Genomic DNA, 21721 nt, shown 5'->3' with positions numbered 1-21721 from the left:
TTAAAATAAATGGTACTTGTTTGATATTTTGTGTAGTTACATTTTGTAAATACATTTTTAGTTGTGGCTTAAAGATATGATCAAATTAGTAGAAATTCTGCAAAAACTGTCCAGTATTGTAGTAATGCATAAAGCACCACTCACACAGAGGTCACTTTCAAACAAAGCAGCTTTCTGTTGGTCAATGCAGTCATTTCACATACGGCATAATATACAATTAATTTCCAATTCACACTAGCTTATAAAAACACATATTTCTGGAGTGAGCAGAGGTGTGGTTGTTTAATGTCCTTGCTCTGTGTGCGAGTAATGGTCTAAAGGCCGTCTTGTCTGTACATAATGTATAATTCATGTGTTCAGAGTGCTCCACCTCACTGACACACTGCAACTGCTGACCTACATTGATTGACTGACTCCATTTTCTTTATTTCTTGTTTTTGCGTTGTCTTGTTTTTCTTACTGTCTTACCTGTTTTTGCTCTTAATGTCAAATTCTAATGCGTTTTCTCTCTTCTCATTTCTTTTCCTTGATGATCTCTGTGTCCCACTGAGCTTGTAAAATCATCCCTGCCATAAAACACTTCCTCAGAAAAATGGTGTTCGTTCTGGCCTTGCTCTGGCGGTAAAACTTACACATAGTTCTCTGTTCTCAGCTGAGCAGATGCAGGGTCCCTGTTCTTATTTATGTGAGAGCGTGTGCCAGGCTCTCACTCCCAGGTCAAAGCTGCACATCAATCCCTTTATATCTATCATTTAGTGTTTCACTTTAACACAAGGCTGGGAAATTGGTGAGCTTTTGTCTTTACAGACTTTTTAATTACACCATAAGATTCCATACACTTAAATCACATTTATTGTGTTTAAGCACTATTTTATCACTTTCATGAACAATTTGGCTCAGTCTTTAATTGATGCAGTGCACAAAAGCAGCAGACAGCCTTTACAAGGCCACAGGATAAAAGACTTTATTTGGTTAGAAAATTCCTTAAATATTAGAATTAAAGCTTAGGGAACATATTGTGAAAACTGAAGTACTTTGTCATATTTCAGGTTTGCATTGACAGCTATAAAATGCATCCTCAGGTAGCGTGTGTGTGTGTGTGTGTGTGACATTGTGTCTTGGGAAGGTGAACACTGCCTAATGGACACAGAAACAGTATTTATGCTCTTCATACTCCTAGTAACTAGGTGCTATTTTTGTGTCTTTTCATTGGCTGTGTGCTTGTCAAATCAGGATAAAGAGGAGAGGTCACAGTGATAAGGAAATTACCCTCTGCTTTCTTTCTTTCTTCCTCTCCTCCACTGCCTCCCTCCTGTGGTTTGCCTGCATCTGTGATGATTCTATTTGTGGTGCAGTGTTAACAAAGTAGTAGCTTTTTTTTTTTTTTTTTTTTTTTTTTTTTTTATTACTGTACTGGTAAATCTTATGAAAGGGAAAGAAAAATGTCAAGATTACATTCATATCTCACTGTAAGCATTAATAGTATTATATTTTGCCTATTTATTGTGTTTTACTTTTCATAACAATTAAGCCATTTTTTTTACAGTAATCTAGTTAGAAATACAGTAAATACAAGGACTTTAAAATGAAACCTAGACTTTATAAGCACTTTAGAATTTAAATATTTATAATATATGTATAATTGAATATTAAATAAAAATAATTTCTATATTTATTTTGTGTTACTGTTTTTAGCATTGTAGTTATGAGTATTTTGGCTGGAAATCGCTTAATTATTTAGAAAATGAGGCAAATGCAAAAACGAACTAGTCTTCTAAAATATGAATTTTTTTTTGTTCGTTTTTGATTTGTCTAGAAACAAACGCCCTCTTGTCCAGGGTTTAGAGTTTGCAGCACATGATGGCATCTAGATTGGAATATCATTGTGGACAGTTATGTAACACTGTCAGGTCTAGATGGAGCAGATGATTGAGATCTTACTTGACAACTTTATTTTTGTAGGTGTTTTGTGTGCTTTTCATGCATGAGTGTGTGACATTTGAAATGCAAATGTTTTTTTAAGATCTGACATGCTGGACCTCCTCTCGGGGTGACTTAGAAAGGTTTATTGTGGAATTTGCTTCTGCATCTCCCAGTAAAGCACACAGTCTTTCCTAAACACTAAATCAGTTTATTGCCTTGGAGAGGTTTTTTTTTTGAAGAGAGGGATGTCTTATCGCCATAGAAACAAACACACAAACATTAACAGAGAGGGAGAGGAAACAACTGCTTTAACTTTCAGTGCTTTGTTTTCTTACATAAACAAGCCTTTCGCTTCCTGAATGACCTAGCAGACTCCAACATTCAGTGCTGCCAGATGTATTACTAACAAACCTAACTGTTTATTGATGTTTATAGCCAACAGACGGTCCTTTTGGTAGCACACAAGGGCTTTGAGAGAAGGGCTTGTATATATTTTAAGTTAAATAATTGTCATCGTCTGAAGTTATAGTGGACACAGTTCCTGTAATATTCATAAGTGATTAAAAGATGCAAGCTGCAGTTTCATAAATGTGTATGTTTTGCAGTCCTTTAATTGGACACGGGCTTGGAGACTGGTTGAATCTTGACAAGAAATATCATGTATTTCACCTCAAATATCATAATAATAAAAAAAAGGATAATCAAAATTGTTTTGCATTGTGGCTTTATTTTTTATAATAATTAAGCTCTACAGACATTTGTTTTTATTAAGTGCAGTGCATTCTTCCATGATGTATAAATACATTTGTTTAATAATAAAATAATAATTTTTCTTGCATTAAAGTAATTACTTTTTTTGGTCACAATAATAAAAATAAATCAAAAATTTTCTTTTTTTTTTGTCATTTTTAATTTATTTGTTTTTACTTTGACTTTTTTTGTTTTGTATTTTCAACTATTTACAATTTGCATACTTCCTGGAGATTTGGTCGATTCTTTATCAAGTTTTAAGATCTTCAGAAGAATGTTGTTATTGCTTGTCCTGAGATACTTTGTGATTTGTATGGTCTCCAAACAAACAGTTTTTTATAAATCAAATTTCTTGACATTAAAACTGGTATTTGTTTAATTCCTTGCAGGTCCCCAAGGCTGGAGAAAACTTTATTAAACTGTGTAAGAAAGGATATTATGATGGCACAGTATTCCACCGCTCTATTCGAAATTTCATGGTAAACCAGTTTTTCATAAAATTACATTTTATTCATTGTATTGATGCAAGTGAAGTAGTTTAGATATTAGATTTTTTTTTGGGCTGGTTATTTAACACGTTAATTAGATTTAATTAATTATGGTGAAAAATAATGCGTTAAAATTATTAATGCATTTAACGCACTTGCCCTGCACCAAACCTATGTGGATCATCTGACATTTCATACAGTTGATTGATGACAAATATGAGGCAAGGCAAAAACTCTATGGAGCCTAGAGAATGTAGAATGTCCCTAAAATTCAATGCCTTCTGTTTGAGTTTTTGTCTCATATTTACATCATATAGTTAAGTAATATCACATGAGCAATAGGCTAAGTGCAATAACACACGAGTGCAAATATGATACTATTATTTTTTACTATTAATTAAGATTAATTAATCGCCACATCATGTAATTAATTCGATTTCAAAAATGAATCGCTTACCAGCCATAGATTTTTTTTTTTTTTTTTTAATTTACATTTTTGTTCAGGCTTGGCATTTTCCATGATATTGGAGTTCCCATAGATTTTTAGCCATTTAAAGCCATAGAATTACCTTAAAAAAAAAAAAATTATCTTTGAAAATGTTGCTTATTTATGTTATTTGTTATTTTTCAGATTCAAGGAGGAGACCCTACAGGGACTGGTACAGGTAATCATTTTACATTTGTTCTCAATCATTTATCATTTTAATCTCTGATGTGTAACGGTTACAACTCGAACTGTCAGGGATGATTATTTGCACATTATATGCAATATATTTACAATGTACAAATTCTGCTTTTAAGGTCATTTAGACTTTTAAAAGTGCATTAAAAGTCATTGAACATATATCTAAGTCACCTTTAAGTATATTTTCTCACAAAAATGAATGTTTTCTCATAAATCCCAGTAAGAGCTGTGTGACACAAGCAGATCTCTTGTCTCGTATCTTCATGTTTTCTCCAAAATTCCAAAGTAATGGACACTCAGGGAAAGTGAAACTGAAATACATGTCAATGTCAAATATATGGGCTCACATACCGCTCTCATTCAACATGAATCCAAATGTTTCCATGATCACAATGTGGCATTTGGCTGCTAACCAATGATTTATTTTGTGAACAAAGCTTTGTACTTCACTCATGTCCTCATATATACATCATATGCACAAAAATGTGTTTTATTGTACCATCCGCAGCGGGGTACTTTACAACATGGTCCTCCTTGACTTCCCTCTTCAAATTTTGTTTGGAAAACTGTGAGCAATAGTGATATTTAACCTGATATTTTTCCAGGAAAGTGCAAGTAGAGCCTTGTTTCCAATCACATCAAATTAAATATGGCATCTACCCTCACCAAAGTGCAAAATATACTGAATACATGGTTTTAGTTACAAGTCAGTATGATGACTCATGCACATTTTTGTAATACTCCTTAAAATTGCCAAGGTTTTTCGAATGAAAGCAATTACAGGAAGTTTAGTCTTTGTTAGTCTTTTTCATATTCAGTTGGTCAGCTTTCTCAGACTTTCCTGAGCTGTCTAGACAACATGACCTCCGCTTTCGTCAGAACATCAAACTGAATGGCTTTTTTGACGCACATTTGCGAGGGATGTTTTCCAGTGTTCATGAGTGTTAAAAGGTGCAGGCCTAACTGAGAAACAGAAAGGGTAAGGAGTTAGTGCACTCTATTCCCATGTATCTAAAATTCAATCCCATAAAAAATGCACCAGCTTCACCTGAGACCTTTGTGTAAAAAGAAGGACTGAAAGCACGAGGAGAAGGAAGGAGACTGAAAGATTTTAACAGAGAGTGAAATTTAATGTGTTTAGTGTTAGACCTGAAGGTCAGAAGCAACTTCTATCTTCCAGTCATCCTCTCACGTATATTACCATGCACGTTGAGACGAGGTTTGCTATTGCATTTAACCTGAAATAGAAGGAAATAAAGGGGTGAGATTTTGTATCAAATGTGTGCTTTTAGTTAATCGAGTGTAAATGTCTCTTCACAGATGTTAGGGAAGAGTTTGCTGTGTCCTCAGTCCACAATGATGCATTTTCAGATGCATCTGTCAGAATAACAATAATTATACAAATCAATTCTCTTGATTGTAATTGTACAATAGTGTAATTAAAGGCACATGCCTTTTTTAGAGGAATAATTCACAAAAAAATGAAAATCATTATTTTGTCATTTACTCTTGTTGTTTCATATCTCTATGACTTCCTTTCTTGTGTAGAATACAGGAGGAGGATTTTTTTTTAATAATATGGCAATGTTTTTTCACTTATTGAAGTTAATATGGACTGGGGTTGTTAAGCTCTAAAATGACAATAATAAAAAAAATTACGATATCAATTATGATGAACAGATTTTTTAAGTCTGATCTTCTCAGTGAATGTTATTTCAAAAAAATTTAACTCATTAAAAAAAATCACTACTTGAAATAAAATAGACATTAACTGAAATCACAAGTAACTTAAATGTCTTTTTTCATCTAGTTGCCAGAGCAACATTTCTTATTTTCTTTTAGTTTAAGTTGAAGTACAAAAATAACTAAAATGGACTCTATAAAACTATATAGACATATTGTTAAAAAACAACAACAACAAAAATGACAAAATCACACAATAATACTGCTACAACTTGCAAATTAAAATGAAAAACAAATCTAATTCAAAATAATAATAGAACACTGGATGCAATTAATAACTTATTTCGTTCTGTTCTTTATACAAAAGTTTTGTATGACTTTCACAAAAACTTTGTAATGGCAGAGGAACAAGCAGTACTTGATTAAATTTGTGGTTCAGAAACAGGTTTGAGATTGTGAGGGTGAGTAAAAGTTGACATTTTTCTGTGAACTGTCCCGTTAATATGAACCGTTAAAAGATATGTACCGATAAATGTTGACATTATACCAACCATAATAACGTGGCTTATTTATTATTATTTTTGAAGGCTTTGATCATGTGTGCAGCCGTCCTATTTTTCTCCATTTAGTTGAAAAATAGATCATATTAACCAAATTATCCAAATGTGTTTTGGATGCTGTAACAAGATGTCAGGAGTGTGACAAATCACACAATGTTCTTTTGAAGAGACGCAGCTTTCTGTAATAATGGTGCGCTGTTAGGCTGTGAATGAATGTGCAGTGATTATGATTCTGCAGGATACGTCTACAAAATTAAATGAAGGCTTCTTACACAGTGGGTTTTCTATCAGTGCAGCAGAAAACAGCACAACTCCCGCTGACATGCACAAACATTTTTAGATATACCCACAGATGAATGAGTATGTAATAGTCTGTATACATAAAAGAAAAAAGGAAAAGAAAACCTGAGTTCCAGTTAGTTTTGTAGTAGTCACCAACTCTGATCTGTTTGCAGAAGAGTTAAATTGTTGTTGATTTGTTGAAGGTTTTGATTGGGTTTTTACATGAATTGACAGTTAATCAGATTAAACATAATTGCATATTTCCATCTGCGATAATTTGTAATTAGTCACTGCAGACCCATGAAGGTGGTACTTCAAGCTTGAATTACTTGTAGATAGTCTTTGCATGATATGTTTTTTTATATATTAGGGCTGTCAAATTATTAAAATTTTTAATCAAATTAATCAGAATTTTCAGTGGATTAATCAGGATTAATCACTATTTGCAATTACACCAGAATCCTAACCATTTTTTTTTTCTGAAATGCATACCAAAAGATAAATAACAGGACACAGATACATAATTTTCATGTATTGATTCATCAATATGTGGTTCTTTTTTTCTGAATTTCAAAAGTTTAACATTTACTGAATCAAATTTACCTGAGCACTATATCAAACCATGCCATTTAACTACAGATAGTGTAAGAGTTTTAGGTCAACCAGTGGTTAAATATAGCCACATATCTATGAAATTATGCATAGAGAAACTCGAAAGAATGAACTGCGCCTCCATCACATAAGCAGCACTCTGGGCACTCTTGTTTTTGGGAGGTGTTCATTTGCTCTGCCACAATACTTCAGGATCGATATTTTCACGTTCTGAAGGCTTCAAGTGCCAGTAAAACCAAGTAAAAATGCATATGCTTTTCCAAACAGCTGTAATTTTCGCTGCATTGCATGTATGCGTTCTGCACATGCGCAGTGTGAAACACAGGACGCTATAACAGGAAGAAGCTCCAGCGTATCAACTACCAAAGTCGTCTCTGTTTATCGAGCTTGGCATGAATGTATTTGAGAGTAACTGGGGTAAAACCTTTAGCTTCTTCGGTGTTTTCGTCGCGGCGCTCGCCGCTGTTTTTGAGAATTCAGAGATCGACGAGACTTTTCCTGACCTGAATAAATTGTCACACTGCGCATGCGTGAAATGCGTTAAAAAATTTGACGTAATTAACGACAAACAACTAATTAACGTCGTTAACGCGCTATTTTTGACAGCCCTATTATATATATCTACGGTTTATTGATGATTTATTGTGTATTGCATAATTTTTTTTAAGTAACACTTATGTTAAATTTAATGTTAAAATTAATATGTGGCATAATTATTGCTATTTAACTGTGTCTCCAAATAATTAGAAATTTAGCATTTCATCACTTGCTCATCAATAGATCCTCTGCAGTGAATGGGTGCCGTCAAAATGAGAGTCCAAACAGCTGATAAAAACATCACAATAATCTAAAAGTAATCCATGCCACTCCAGACCATAAGATAATTATCTTGTGAAGTGACGAGCTGCATTTTTGTAAAAAAAAAAAAAAAATCCTTCATTAGGATGTTTTAACTTTACATTTTTTCTTCTGGCTCAAATAAGTCCATAATATTGCTTTCTCCAGTGAACATTCACCTAGTCTAAATCAGGAGAGAAATATGCACAGATCAAGCACAGTTTGCAAGTGCAAACAAAATAGTTCTAAACAATGGCCTTTTTCATTAGAGGAACTATTTTTTTGGATCTGAGTGTTTCTGATCTCATAACATTTCTGGAATGGTTTTCCGACGGCACCCATTCACTGCAAAGGATCCATTGGTGAATTTTCCAATTATGTGAATTTTCAGTGATAATATACAGAACTACACAGATTCTTGGATTTAGCCACCTAACTTTGGATTTTAATATTTCTATTTAGTATTCTAATAAATGAGATTTTTTTTTTCTTACTGTTGTTTTTTTAATAATGGCAGCCTTGGTATTCAGTCCGGTTGATTTTCAGCCTTTTTTTCCTCATCCTTTTTAATCAAGTCAGTGGCATGGGGTAGGAAATGTCATCAAGGTCATAAATTATGCAGAAATGTCAACTGGGGAATGTTTATGAGGGTGGGCAGACTGATGTGCTTTATAGCCGTCGCTCCACAACGACACCAGCTGCTGGATGTTAAACTCCTCTCTGCTCCGCTACAGCTAGAACTATATGCTACTGCTCACAGGACTGTGTGAATTCAGTCGCTGCAGGTATCTCAGAACACCGCCTGAGCTGTGGAAAAATGTTCCCAATCTTGCATTCGACTGAAATCTCAAGTCAGTCTCTGCACACACACACATCCAGCATCCAGCAGAGCCTTTGATTGAGCATGATGAAGCGTTAATTAGTGTACCTGATTTGGAGGCCTTTGGCATGAGGTGTTTGTTTATGATGGCAGAAGATGACGCATGGTGCCTGTGCGTGGGGTTAGTTATGGTTTAAAAGATTTGAAGTAATTCAAAAAGACAATCTGGGTCAAGTTTAGTTGAACTGCTTTAATATTTCAGTGTAAAATCTGGGAAGAATGAAATAGTCAGACTACTGCATTATACACTAACATACTAAGTGTGGTCTGTAAAAAAAAAAAAAAAAAAACTTACCAAGGCTGCATTTATTTGATCGAAAATACATTGAAAACAGCAATATTGTCAAATAATATTGTTTTTGCTAACTTTTTTTATTTTATTATATTTTAAAATGTCATGTATGATACAAGCTGAATTGTCAGCATCGTTACTCAAGTCTTTAGTGTCACATTATTCTTCAGAAATCATTCTAATGTGCTGATTTAGTGCCCTAAATGATACTTTATATATAAACGAGTGTGTTTCTGTTTGAGTGAATGTAATTGTGTTTTCGTGTTGTGTTGGATCACTGCTTTTGTTCTTCTCCTGTAATTATACCAGACTACAGATGTGATGCTGCATACAGCAGGGTTGTTATTAGCCAAGTGTCATGATGTGTTACTCTTAATCTCACACACATGCTCCCCACTGTGTTTAATATCCATATTTCCCCCTCCTGTTCCTCTCTCTGTTGTTGTGTGTATTAGGAGGAGAGTCTTACTGGGGGAAGCCATTCAAGGACGAGTTCAGGCCCAATCTGTCTCACACGGGTCGTGGTATTCTGAGCATGGCTAACTCAGGACCCAACACAAATAAATCCCAGTTGTGAGTAAATGTTTCATGTCCTCATTAGTGACTGGATTCATATCAGACACTCTGTTTAGAGTTTGTTTTAAACATCTGAAGTATTAAACCTCTGCAATTAATTCAGCCTGAGCCTGCTTTGGGTTTTTATAAACCTCTTTATAAACCTCTTTTTTTAATATTGACTTTTGACATTACTAGAATTTTCTGCATTTTAATTTAACCAATCATCCCCTGTGATGTCATTCTGATATTTGCATACTGAATTCTGGTTAGTCTAGTCTTTCTTGAACTTATTTAACCCTCTGTAACAGCAGTGACAAACGAGAGGATACCAAGCCTAAACTGAGCTGAAATTTCAGCGCTATTTTTGTTGCCCGTCTAAGCACTGATGTTTAGCCCATGAAAGGCCAATATAGTTTAAGTATGAAATTGCCCTTACTAAAATGTTTCTTTTCTGTTTACTTTCAGCTTTATAACATTTCGCTCATGCACATACCTGGACAGGAAACACACTGTGTTTGGAAGGTAATTTTATTAATGGATTGATTTGTCTTCAGTAACAGCGCATTCAGTCAAATAGCTTCATCAAGGCAGTACTAAATTAAAAAAGAAGAAAAAAGAAGTTTGATGACCCCTCTTTTTAAAAATAAATATTCTCTTCAAAGGGTTGGTAAACGTCTTTTCAACCTTTTAGTCTAACATGCGGTTTCTCGTAAAAAATAAAGGAAAATAACTGACAATGATATCAATTGTGAATCAATAAAATTCTGTGTTTTTAATGCTTTAGAAAATATTTTATGCTCACCAAATCTGAATTTATCGGATTAAAAATACAGTAAAACAGTAATATTGTGAAAAATGTAAAATAAGTTTTTTTGAATGAATATATTTTAAAATGCTATGTATTCCTTTAAAGGTAAAACTGAATTTTCAGCAGTCTTCACTGTCATGATTCATGAACATGTTAATTTTCTCAAGAAATAATAATTGATTATTATCATCATCAATGTTGAAAACAGTTGTGCTGTTTGTGTGTTTGTGTAGAGATTGTTTATTACGGTGGATTCCAGTGAAGGTTAAATGGACTATTTCTCATTTGGTCAGCTTTCTCTGAGTGAAACCCTTCCTGGGGAAATGCAAGTCTTCTGTTAAATCAGAACATTCCAGCACACACACACACACACACACACACACACTTCCCTCACTCTGAGGGAAAGTCTTGCCCATTTGGCCTAGAGTTGAAATCCTTGGACTCTAGCTGTGGAATTCAGAGGCTTGTCAGCATTAGCCTGAACAAACTCCACACTCACATGCACCCCTCAGTCTGTGTGTACTTACTGAGCACATGCAGTGAGGACGGACACACACACACACACACACACCTCAACCCCCTAGAAACTTGAGGCTCCTGTTTAGCAGGAACAGCTGTACAAAGAGAGTATGTGTGGATGTAGATCCAATGCAACAAACAAGACAAATGGGGCATCGTTTACAGGTCATTAGATTTGTTTGCTGTCCTCCCAAGATAAGAAATGTGTGACTGAGTTCGAGCTTCCCTCGTTACAGATATCACATTTTGGTAACGAATAATAACTTTGCAGCTGCGTATTAGATTGTTAAATAAAGTATAATATAAAAAAAATTGGCCTGTCAAGCTCCAAAAATGACCAACAATATATAAATAAATAAATTGCAAAGAAATGATCATAGATGCACAATTTTACCGAAGCCATATTAATTTGTTGTTTACTGAAACCTGGTTATATTTTAGTTTTATTTTATGATTTACATGTAGTATTTTAGTATGTAGTTTTTATTAATAATTTGAATTCAATTTTCAGTTTTCATTTTAATTTCGGTTTGAGTTTTTTTACATTTTATGTGTTTATTTTAATTTATTTATTTTTGTTTAGTTTTACTTTATTATTATTTCAGTCTTAGTTTGACCAATTTTAGTACTTCAACTTAAGCTGATTTATTTTAAGTTACATTGCCAAGGCGGCATGTGTTTTCATGCAAGTTTTAGGTTTTTAATCAAACATTTGTATTTTATAATTTAATTTTGTACTTGCTGAAAATGATTTTTAATAGTTTCAGTTAACAGTAACAACCCTGTTAAAACCAGTTTTCAGAAGGCTTAAGATGCAACTTTAATATAAATACATGAATTTTATTTCATGGATTATACTGTACTTTTTGGTACTTTTTGGCACTTCTTGTACCATAACAGCTCAAGAAATGTTGTTCCTTTAAGGAAAGTAGAAGATTGTTTGCTACAGTGAGAGAGTTTGATCCAGTCTCATTAGAGATATTATCACCACTTGGCACTGAATATTACCTCATTTACTCTTTGCAGCAGGATTTTAATAGGATTCTATCCCTCTCTTGCTCTTGCTTTTTAGAGTGGTTGGTGGTTTAGAGACCCTCACAGCGATGGAGAATGTTGAAAGTGATCCAAAGACAGACAAACCCAAGGTGCTGAAGCCATTTTTGTCCCTTCTGTAGCATCAGAAAATGTACAATTCGGTTGCACACGCACATGTCAGCAGTGTAGGGCTGTGCTTTATGTTGACTCACGGTACCTCCTGTTTATTAGTATTTTTCCACCAGCTGTCAAATCCCACAATGCCAAAAAAGAAAACAGTCCGATTCAAAACAGCAGAATTTGAACGATTTTTCTTTCCTTCATTTAAAAGGTTTTGCTTTGGGCTGCAGTGTTTTTGACACGTCAAGACTTGCATTTCTTACATTTCTCTCATGGTGACAGCATGCTAACAGGTGAAGAGTGTTTTCTCAGACTCTCTGTTTCTCTTTCACATTGTCAGTCTGAGATAAAGCTGCTGAGCGCTACAGTATTTGTGGACCCGTATGAGGAAGCAGATACACAGGTCAGCATTTGTGTTCATGTACATAGTCAATATGGTTTTAGTTGTTTTCATGGCGTGCCGTCGATGTGACACTGTGTGTGTGTGTGTGTGTGTGTGTTTAGATTGCAGCCGAGCGAGAGAAGGAAGCACAGAAGCAGGAGGAAGAGAGAGCACAAACCTCTGCTTCAGTCAACAAGGCAAAAACAGAGGACAAGCCTAAAACCTTTAGACCTGGAGTGGGCAAATACATCAACATGACTGCCACGTGAGTTCTCACACACACATCCGTGATGATGTGTAAAATCACAGATCTTGCAGATCTACAGCATCACTGCAAAATAAATGATTCAACCAGAATTGATTTAGACTCTAACATGAGGAACTTTGTATTCTGTCTTTGTAATAATAGATGGATGGATGGATAGACGTATCTCATAATGGCAGGATCATTATTTAATGATATAAACCGCTCTGATGGTAAATGAGTGTGTTTGTGGGTGTCACCAGTTAGGGGTTCGTCCCACGCCACAGCAGGACTCAGGATATCAGCAAAGTTTACAGAGAACGGCAGGAGATCATTCTAATTATCCCTAACAACCCCACTGCTTCTCACACACACACACACACACGACCGACTGTTAAACAGACATACACATACACAGTAATATGAACACCTGCTACACACACACACTGCTACCTGATGGGAACAGCGCCATGTTTCACATGCACATGCTGCATGCAAGTAATATGAAAAATATGCTTGTTATTCAGTTTCACTTACTGCTTTTAACTTACACAAACATGGGGTTCGGATAATTAAATTCAAAGAATTACATCGTCAATTAATGTCATGTCAATTAATCATGTTTACATAACATAAATCTAATAATGATACAATTGAAATTAACTGCAATAAATAGATGAACAAATTATTTAAATTCATGTGAATATTTGTGGAAACAAATGCTTAATTAATACGATGCAAAAAAAATTGGTTTCTTTTTCTTGCAAAATATAATCTATTATTAATTTGATTCATTTTGGATGAAAAATGACCCATATACCCAGTTAAGATTCTATAAGGAATTTAGAAAATGAGAAAGAAAATATATATTTTACAAAAATTATGAACGGATAAAAAATTGTGTTTGTTTTAAAATGTTTAACAAATGCAGATACATGGAAATAAGATCAATCTGCCATGTATTACATTTTTTAATATATGTATACTTTTTGTATTTGAGGTATTTATTCTTTCAGCTAAGTTATACTCTTTTTAATTTCTGCAATTGTTTTTATAGTACCTTTAATAACTCTGTATGTAAATGATGTCCATTGTCATTGGCTAAACTCATTGCATGTGAAATGATGAGTAACAGCATTTACATTCAAGTTCCAGGTTTGCTGCTGTTGTGTTCGGTAGCAGTCTTTTTGCAAAACCTTGCATTTACGATGTGACAGATTCACAAGGCACTGTGCTCTGAAATGTGCCAGACAAACTGCTGACTGGACTCGCATAATCACTAGTGAATCAATTACACAAACCTAATTAACTTGAATGTCTTATACGCTCTCCTTCATCAGGAAACATTCGCTCCCGGATGGTGACAAACCCTCCACTAGTGAAGCTCCTGTCAAGAAACCCAAAGGCAGAACAGGGTTTGGAGACTTCAGTTCCTGGTAGAAGCACGGCACCGTCCCTCCTCTCAAAGACAGATCTTGGACTGATCATACTCGGCGCAGACCTCTTGGTTTTTCCCTTTTATAGACCTGGTTCTGTCTTGTATTTTTAAAGAATAATGTGGCAGAGATTTAGTTCACATGTAGTCAAGTCTTGTCTTTCTTTATATTGAACCCTGTAAATAATCAGTTATTTCTTGCATATTAAATGATTTAATGTATGCGTTAATAGATGCAGTTTGCTAAAAGTTTGTCTTGTTCATGCTGCAAAAAAAGACTTGTTTCTGGCAATTCTGCATTTATATCTAACAATTTTGAGTTTATATGACACTTTTTCTTGTTTGTGCCACAGAATAAAAAAATAAAGTTTATATCTCATAATTCTGAATGATCTAGCAATCTAAATGTTCTCTCTGAATCAGTCTCTTGATCTTCTTCATCGAGTGTTTTGGCATTGTGCTTGTAGCTTCAGTATCAGGGGTCCTCCAGTGGGACGTACCGTTCATCCCACAACTTCCAGAATGGTGCACAGAAAGTCTCTGTAGTTCTTTGTAGTCTTTGTATTTCACTCAGTACAACATTTCTCCTCTTGTGGAAGTTGTGTCTGTGGTTTTGTGGGTCTTTTTCTTCTGGAGGGGAGTTTCCTGTTCTAGCTTGCTTTGTTCTTGCTGAGTGTTTAGTGATTATATATATAATTTTTTGATGCTGTGACCCAAGAGTATTTCCTATGATCCCAAAGGCCAATTACGCAAGCTTACTGTTTCTGGAAGCTGTTACCTCTTTCACTTCCTTTTGCTGGCTAAGGACAAATCTCACAAAACATGTCTGATGAAGCTCATAGGAACTTTTTTTTTTTGTTTGTTTGTTTTGTCATGGCATATGAGTCATGTTTTTATAAAAATGGCTTTATTAATAATGATACTCACTATTTAGAATAACTGAAACAAATAAATGTCAAGATCCATTAAATTCAAGTGAATTTGTGTGGAATTATTTTCATAAAAATGATATGATGCAATTTATTTATTTTGCATAATATAATGTTTTATTAGTTGTGAATGACAAATTATCCATACACTGATTCAAAACAAAAAAAAAATTGTTTTTGTTTTTTTCTGACAAAAAAATACTTTTATGTATCAATGACACATCGGTTTGATGAAATGCAACAGTAAAGACATTTTTAGTGCAGTTTTTTTCTATTCATAAATGTATCAGTTTCCACAAAAATACTAAGCAGCGACCATGAATGTTAGTTGATCAGTAAATCAGCTTATTAGAATGAGTTCTGAAGGATCATGTGACACTTCTGCTCTCTCATCAAAGGAATAAACTACATTTTTTTTATATATAATTTGACATTCGTGCTTTCTTCTGTATGTGTAATCAAAAGAATGCCATCTTTGTGAACATAAGTGACAAAAACACTTTAAAAACCTTACAGACCTCAACTGCTTGAACTGTTACGAGACTGAAGCGTGTGTTTGCAGATGAGGTTTCTGTGTGTAAGTGATACAGACAGGTGATGTGATCACGGCCTGGTAAACTACTTGTGGATCTGAGAGGAGTGCGTTCCTCTGGCCATTACGTAAGCACTGCATCTGTCTTCGGCGTGACCTGCTCTTGTGCGTTTAGCGGTGATCAGGGACACCTTTTCTCTCAGTGATGGCACAGATGGCGGGTTTACAGCGTCTCTGCTCTCCATCAGTCAGGCTCGTCTCTTTAGTGTCAGAGTGCAGCACACAGAAATCTGTCACTGTTTACCGAATGCTCCGACTTGCCGACAGATTCATGTTCAAATAATGCACTGTTCTGTCCTCCACATGTTCCTCACTCTCCCACAAACTATTTCTGTGTAGGTTTGTACGAAATGAGTCATTTCAAATATGTTGTGGCCTATAGAAAGATGTTATTGGTTACTTTAAACCATTCATTTTTAGTGTTGTCCATTATATATTTTTTTCTGAATAATAAAGGTTTTGGATTGAATGACCTATCAATATTTGGTAGATAATGTATGTATGTATGTATGTGTATATATATATATATATATATATATATATATGTGTGTGTGTGTGTGTGTGTGTGTGTGACAGATATACTCTGTGACAACCAGATAACATATTATTAGTACATAATTCATTGTTGGTGTTACTGTATAAAGCATTATAATAATAGTACAGTGCCTGTGATGGTTGAAACTGGTTCTTAAACTAGTTTAAGATAAAAACGCTTCAAATTGGAACTCATGAATTCATCTTTAGGCAAACCATTAAATCTGTCACAGCTTGAGTTTCTCAGACATGAGATTCTTTGCCGTGGCAAGAAACCAATAAAACATTAATCTTAAAAAGGATGAAGATAACATTATCTCAGTGTTGTATAATTGCGTTGCATTTGTCAACATTTCTATTGTCATGCGTACATTCGTAAAAGACCCTTTGAAACAGATTTCAGTAAAGCATCAGCCATCTGTTCCTTCCAGAGAATCCAGGGAAAGTTCATGTTGGAGCCGTTTCTTTGATGTCTGAATGCCAGTCTCTTTGGATTATGTTTACACTGTGAGGATGGACAGCATGTGACTTGACTTTGGCTTTTAGACAAAAGATTTGACTTATTTAGGGTCTGAGCGGTTTCCTTAAAGTTTTGAAAGATAGAGTTTGGGTGAGTTGACATGTTAAGTGCAGATTCTGCTGTATGACAAGTGTTGTGTGTTAGTACAAATACTTCAGATGACTTGATATACTAGTCCAAATCATTATACAAATTATTATTACTTACCTATAAGGCCCTACATGGTTTAGCTCCTACATACCTAACTAGCCTTATACCTCGCTACAACCCATTTGATCAAAAATGCAGTTAAATGTTAATATTATGAAAAACAGTATTGAAGTGGACCAAAAAAGTAAATCACAGTTATCCTAAGACAAGAACGCATTTTGGTGAACTTTGATGAAAGGTTTTGGTCCACTTCAAATGTGACTATTGTAAAATCAAATCAAATATATAACTTGAATTAAATAATAAATATTTGAATATATTTTAATCATCATTACTCCAGTCTTTAGTGTCACATGACCCTTCAGAAATCATTCTATGCTGATATGCTGTAGTTGATTTTTCAGGATGAATTGAACGTTCAAAAGAACAGTATTTATTTAAAATAGAAAGCTTTTGTAACTGTATGAATGCCTTTACTGTCACTTTTGATCAATCGACATGTTTTTATTAAATAAAGGTAATCATCTCTTTATTTTACCATAGACTTTTGTATAGCATATGCAAACTATCTATCATAGTTTCCAATAAAAATAAAAATAATATTAAGCAGCAAAAGTTACTAACATTGATGATAATAATAAGAAATGATTCTTAAGCATGATATCAGCATATTAGAATGATTTCTTAAGGATTGTGTGACACTGAAGACTGGAGTAATGATGCTGAAAATTCAGCTTTGATCACAAATAAATCACATTTTAAAATAGTATTTTAATTGTAATAATATTTCAAAATATTACAGTTTTTTTTTTACTGTACTTCTGGTCTAATGAGACTTCTGTCAAAACATTTACGAAATCATTAAAACAATTTTTTATCATTTTATGTTTTATCATTTTATTTATGTACTTTTTGGTCATTTTGGAGTTCAGCAGCATGCATCTACCCCATTCATTGTCATTGTTTGGAGAAGAACAGCCAGCACAATCTCCTTTTAAAAGACACAAGCCTTTCTGCTCCTGCATCGTGTTGCAGAGAGTGTCATCACTTCATTAGATCAGTGGGTCTGAATCATTATAGCAGATGCACTCATTGGATCAATGAAAAATGATCAGCTTTTAATAATGTGTGTCTGAGAAAGAGGTTGTGTGTGTACCCTTTTAACCATATTTTGGGGACAAATTTGTACCTACTTTAGGTTGAAAAGTGTATGACTATCTGTATATAAAAAAATAGAAGTCTATGTAATGTCCCCATTTAGATAGTAAACGTGTGTGTGTTTGTGTACAGCTCTCTCAGGCTGTTTTGCTGACAGACTAGGTGACAATGGCAGGAGCAGCTGCTGACAGTTGGGAACTTTCCAGACCAGTCTGGACCCGTGCCACCCCACCAGTGCCCACCATCAGCACTGCACCAGATTACATGTGTTAGGAACTGCGCACAAGTCTGAAAGAGAGCTGATAGGACATCATGTATTTGAGCTCAGATTTCTCGTTTGGGAAGCTGGTATCATTATGACACCAGTGAGAGAGATGTGCAAAGTGAACACACTTTATTTAATCTATTTCTAATTTAATTAAAATTTACCTGTTTATTTAAGTAGTATTTTTTTTTATCTAATTCTTCTATTATTAGTCATTCAGAGCTTAATCTCATGGCCCTAACAGAGACCTGGTTCAAACCAGAGGACACTGCTACACCTGCAGCACTCTCCAATAATTTCTCATTTGCCCACTCCACCCGTTTGACTGGAAGAGGTGGAGGTACAGGTCTGCTCATCTGCTCATGATTGGAAATTGAATCCATTGAATTGAATCTTTGGGTATCAACAGCTCCTTTGAATCTCTTTCAGTTACTATTACCTACCCTCTTAAAATTCATTTTGTAGTTGTCTATCGACCACTGGGTAACTTTTTGGATGAATTAGATTTGTTGCGCTCAACCTTTCCTGAGGATGGTACTCCCCTAGTTATGCTTGGAGATTTCAACATCCACCAAGATAAACCTCTATCTGCAGACTTCCACATTCTCCTTGCCTCTTTTGATCTCAACCGAGTGTCAACTACTGCTACTCACAAATCAGGCAACCAACTGGACCTTATTTAGACGAGACACTGGTCTACTGATCATGTTCTGGTTACTCCACTGCACACCTCAGGTCACTTCCTCTTCACTCTTAACCTCAACATGGTCCCTGGCACATCACTTACCCCTCCACATGTCATCTTTCGACGTAACCTACGCACACTTTCACCCTATTTCTAACCTTAATGTGTATTAGTCACTCCTCTCTTCTTTCTCTGCTAATGTCTCAACTGCTAAAAGGACATACTACCATAACAAAATTAACAATTCGTCTAACTCTTGCATGCTTTTTAAAACATTTTCCTCGCTCCTTTGTCCTCCTCCTCCCCCTCCTGCATCAGCTCTAATAGCTGACGACTTTGCCAAATTTTTCATTAATAAAATTAAAAACATCAGTGCACAGTTTTCCACACCACAATTTGTCAAGCACATCTTACTAGCAAACATACACTCTATCACATCCTTCTCTTCACTCTCTGAGGCAGAAGTCTCTAAACTCATCCTTTCTAATCATCCTACTACTTGTCCATTCTCGTCTCCTTCAAGCCATTTCTCCTGCAGTTCTGCACTCACTCACATTATTATCAAATCCCTCCACACTGGTGTTTTTCCCTCAACATTTAGACAGGCTCGTATAACTCCACTACTCAAGGAACCCACCCTCGACCCATCTCTTTTAGAGAACTACAGACCAGTTACCATTCTTCCTTTCATTGCAAAAACACTTGAACGAGCTGTGTTCAACCAAGTCTCTGCCTTTCTCAAACAGATCAACCTCCTTGACAGCAACTAATCTGGCTTCAGAAGTGGACATTCAACTGAGACTGCCTTGCTGTCAGTTGTCGAAGACCTAAGACTGACAAGAGCGGAATCCAAATCTTCAATATTTATCTTGCTTGATCTGTCCGCTGCTTTTGACATGGTTAACCACCAGATCCTCCTGTCAACCCTACTGACAAAGGGCATCTCAGGAACCACACTTCAGTGGTTTGAGTCTTACCTATCAGATAGGTCCTTCAAAGTATCTTGAAGAGGTGAGGTGTCCAAGTCGCAACATCTAACTACTGGGGTGCCTCAGGGCTCAGTTCTTGGTCCACTTCTGTTTTCTGTCTATCAAACCTTTACAATTAATCCAGAACGTGGCAGCAAGATAAATTTTTAATGAGCCGAAAAAGAATACATGCCACACCTCTGTTTATCAATTTGCACTGGCTTCCAATAGCTGCTCGCATTAAATTCAAGGCATTGATGTTTGCCTACAAAATCACCACTGGCTCTGCACCCATTTACCTAAATTCATTACTTCAGACTTATGTGCCCTCTAGAAGCTTGCGTTGTGCAAGTGAACGTTGCTTGATTGTGCCATCCCAAAGAAGCACAAAGACACTTTTACCGACTTTTACATTAAATGTTCCCTCCTGGTGGAATGACGTGCCCATCATTCTATTTATTTTTCTTTTCATTTATTACACAATTATAAAAAAGGTTGCTAGCTTGCAAGCTAGCTTGCTCTATTCTTTTTCTATTCTATCTGTTTTCATTTTATTATATTATAATTTTTAAAAGCCCTTGCTATGTGAGACTTGTTATAGCACTTGTATATCATTGCTCCTTTCTTGTTTTTGATTGCTTCCATTCTCCTTATTTGTAAGTCGCGTTGGATAAAAGCGTCTGCTTAATGACTTAATGTAATGTAAATCTAATTCATTTTATTTAAATAATTTTCATAATTAATACTTTATTTTTATTTTTTATTTATTTTTGTATTTTATTGTAGATTTTTAATTTATACGTTTTTTGTTATCTTTTGGTTTCATTATTGTTATTTGATTATTTTAGGATTATTTCAATATAATTTCATTTTATTATAATTTTTTGCTTATGGTATTTTATTTGATTAAAATAAGATTTTTGTTTACATATTTTTTAATTATTTCATTGTGTTTTTGTATTTTATTTTGTACTTTTAATTTTTTATTATTATTTTAATATTATTGTTTTATTTTATTTCATGAATTTACTTAGTTTAATTTATTGTAGAATTTAGTATTTTTTTAGTCTTTTTATTTTATGAATGTTTATTTCTCCTTTTGTAATAACTTCATTTTATAGTAGTAGAATCTTAATGTATTTTAGTGTTTTTTATTTTAGAAATTTTTCATAATTTTTTTGTTTTGTATTTTATATTTTTACTTTATGAATTAATTCTAAAATAAATATAGTTACTTTTATTTGTTAATGTTTTTTTTTTGTGAATTTGCACTAGTTTTATTTTATTTTATGCTATATTACTTGTTTTTGCACTGCTTTGTCTGTACAAATGCCATGCCAGTAAATCGACTGTGGGCTGTCATCGACTAACCAAATGTAGTATAACACACACTGAGACACAGCTAGTGTGTCTGAGAGGGTGAATATGATTCAGAGGTGGGAGGGGCTGATTGTGCTCATGAACACATTATTAAATACAGAGGGGTGAGACGAGCCTCAGCTGGCAGCTTTGGTGTCAGCTGTAAAAAATGCCTGAGGCACAAAATGTGTGTATATAGTGTGTATATATACTGATATAATAATCCTCAGTCATTGAACAATCATAACATCTCTAGACTAACACTGAAAATGCTGTATACAGTGGTAATATTTTAATACTTCAATTTCTGTAGCTGCTGTAAGCATTTTCTTTCAGCATAAATATATTTCTTACTTAACAGACATGACTGAAATAGCTGTCTTGAGAAATCTCACCCATCCAGACTCTGACTGCGCTCTGCATGTGTCAGTTGATCTTAAAACTTGGAGGCCTGAGTTTTGGGTGAAA

At 34.6% G+C, this 21721-nt stretch overlaps 1 protein-coding gene across 2 annotated transcripts in view; it reads left to right on the top strand.

Moving 5' to 3' along the window:
• ppil2 (peptidylprolyl isomerase (cyclophilin)-like 2) overlaps positions 1-14475 on the top strand; it is a 30222-nt gene extending 15747 nt beyond the window's left edge. Inside the window, exons 13-20 of one of the 2 annotated variants that reach the window (XM_026240679.1) lie at positions 3063-3152; positions 3793-3826; positions 9448-9565; positions 10016-10072; positions 11950-12022; positions 12373-12435; positions 12537-12679; positions 13999-14475. In XM_026240679.1, coding sequence (XP_026096464.1) covers positions 3063-3152; positions 3793-3826; positions 9448-9565; positions 10016-10072; positions 11950-12022; positions 12373-12435; positions 12537-12679; positions 13999-14098 — 678 coding nt within the window. In that variant the 3' untranslated portion in view covers positions 14099-14475. Of the gene's footprint in view, positions 1-3062; positions 3153-3792; positions 3827-9447; positions 9566-10015; positions 10073-11949; positions 12023-12372; positions 12436-12536; positions 12680-12823; positions 13387-13998 lie in introns of those variants that run through there. The other variant, XM_026240680.1, reaches the window with a different exon arrangement.
• Positions 14476-21721: the final 7246 nt, after the last annotated feature.

This window comes from Carassius auratus, linkage group LG30F, assembly GCF_003368295.1.
Source record: "Carassius auratus strain Wakin linkage group LG30F, ASM336829v1, whole genome shotgun sequence".
Classification (NCBI taxonomy): domain Eukaryota; kingdom Metazoa; phylum Chordata; class Actinopteri; order Cypriniformes; family Cyprinidae; genus Carassius; species Carassius auratus.
The sequence above is the reverse complement of the archived record's forward strand: the minus strand, read 5'-3'. Positions and strand labels throughout refer to the sequence as shown.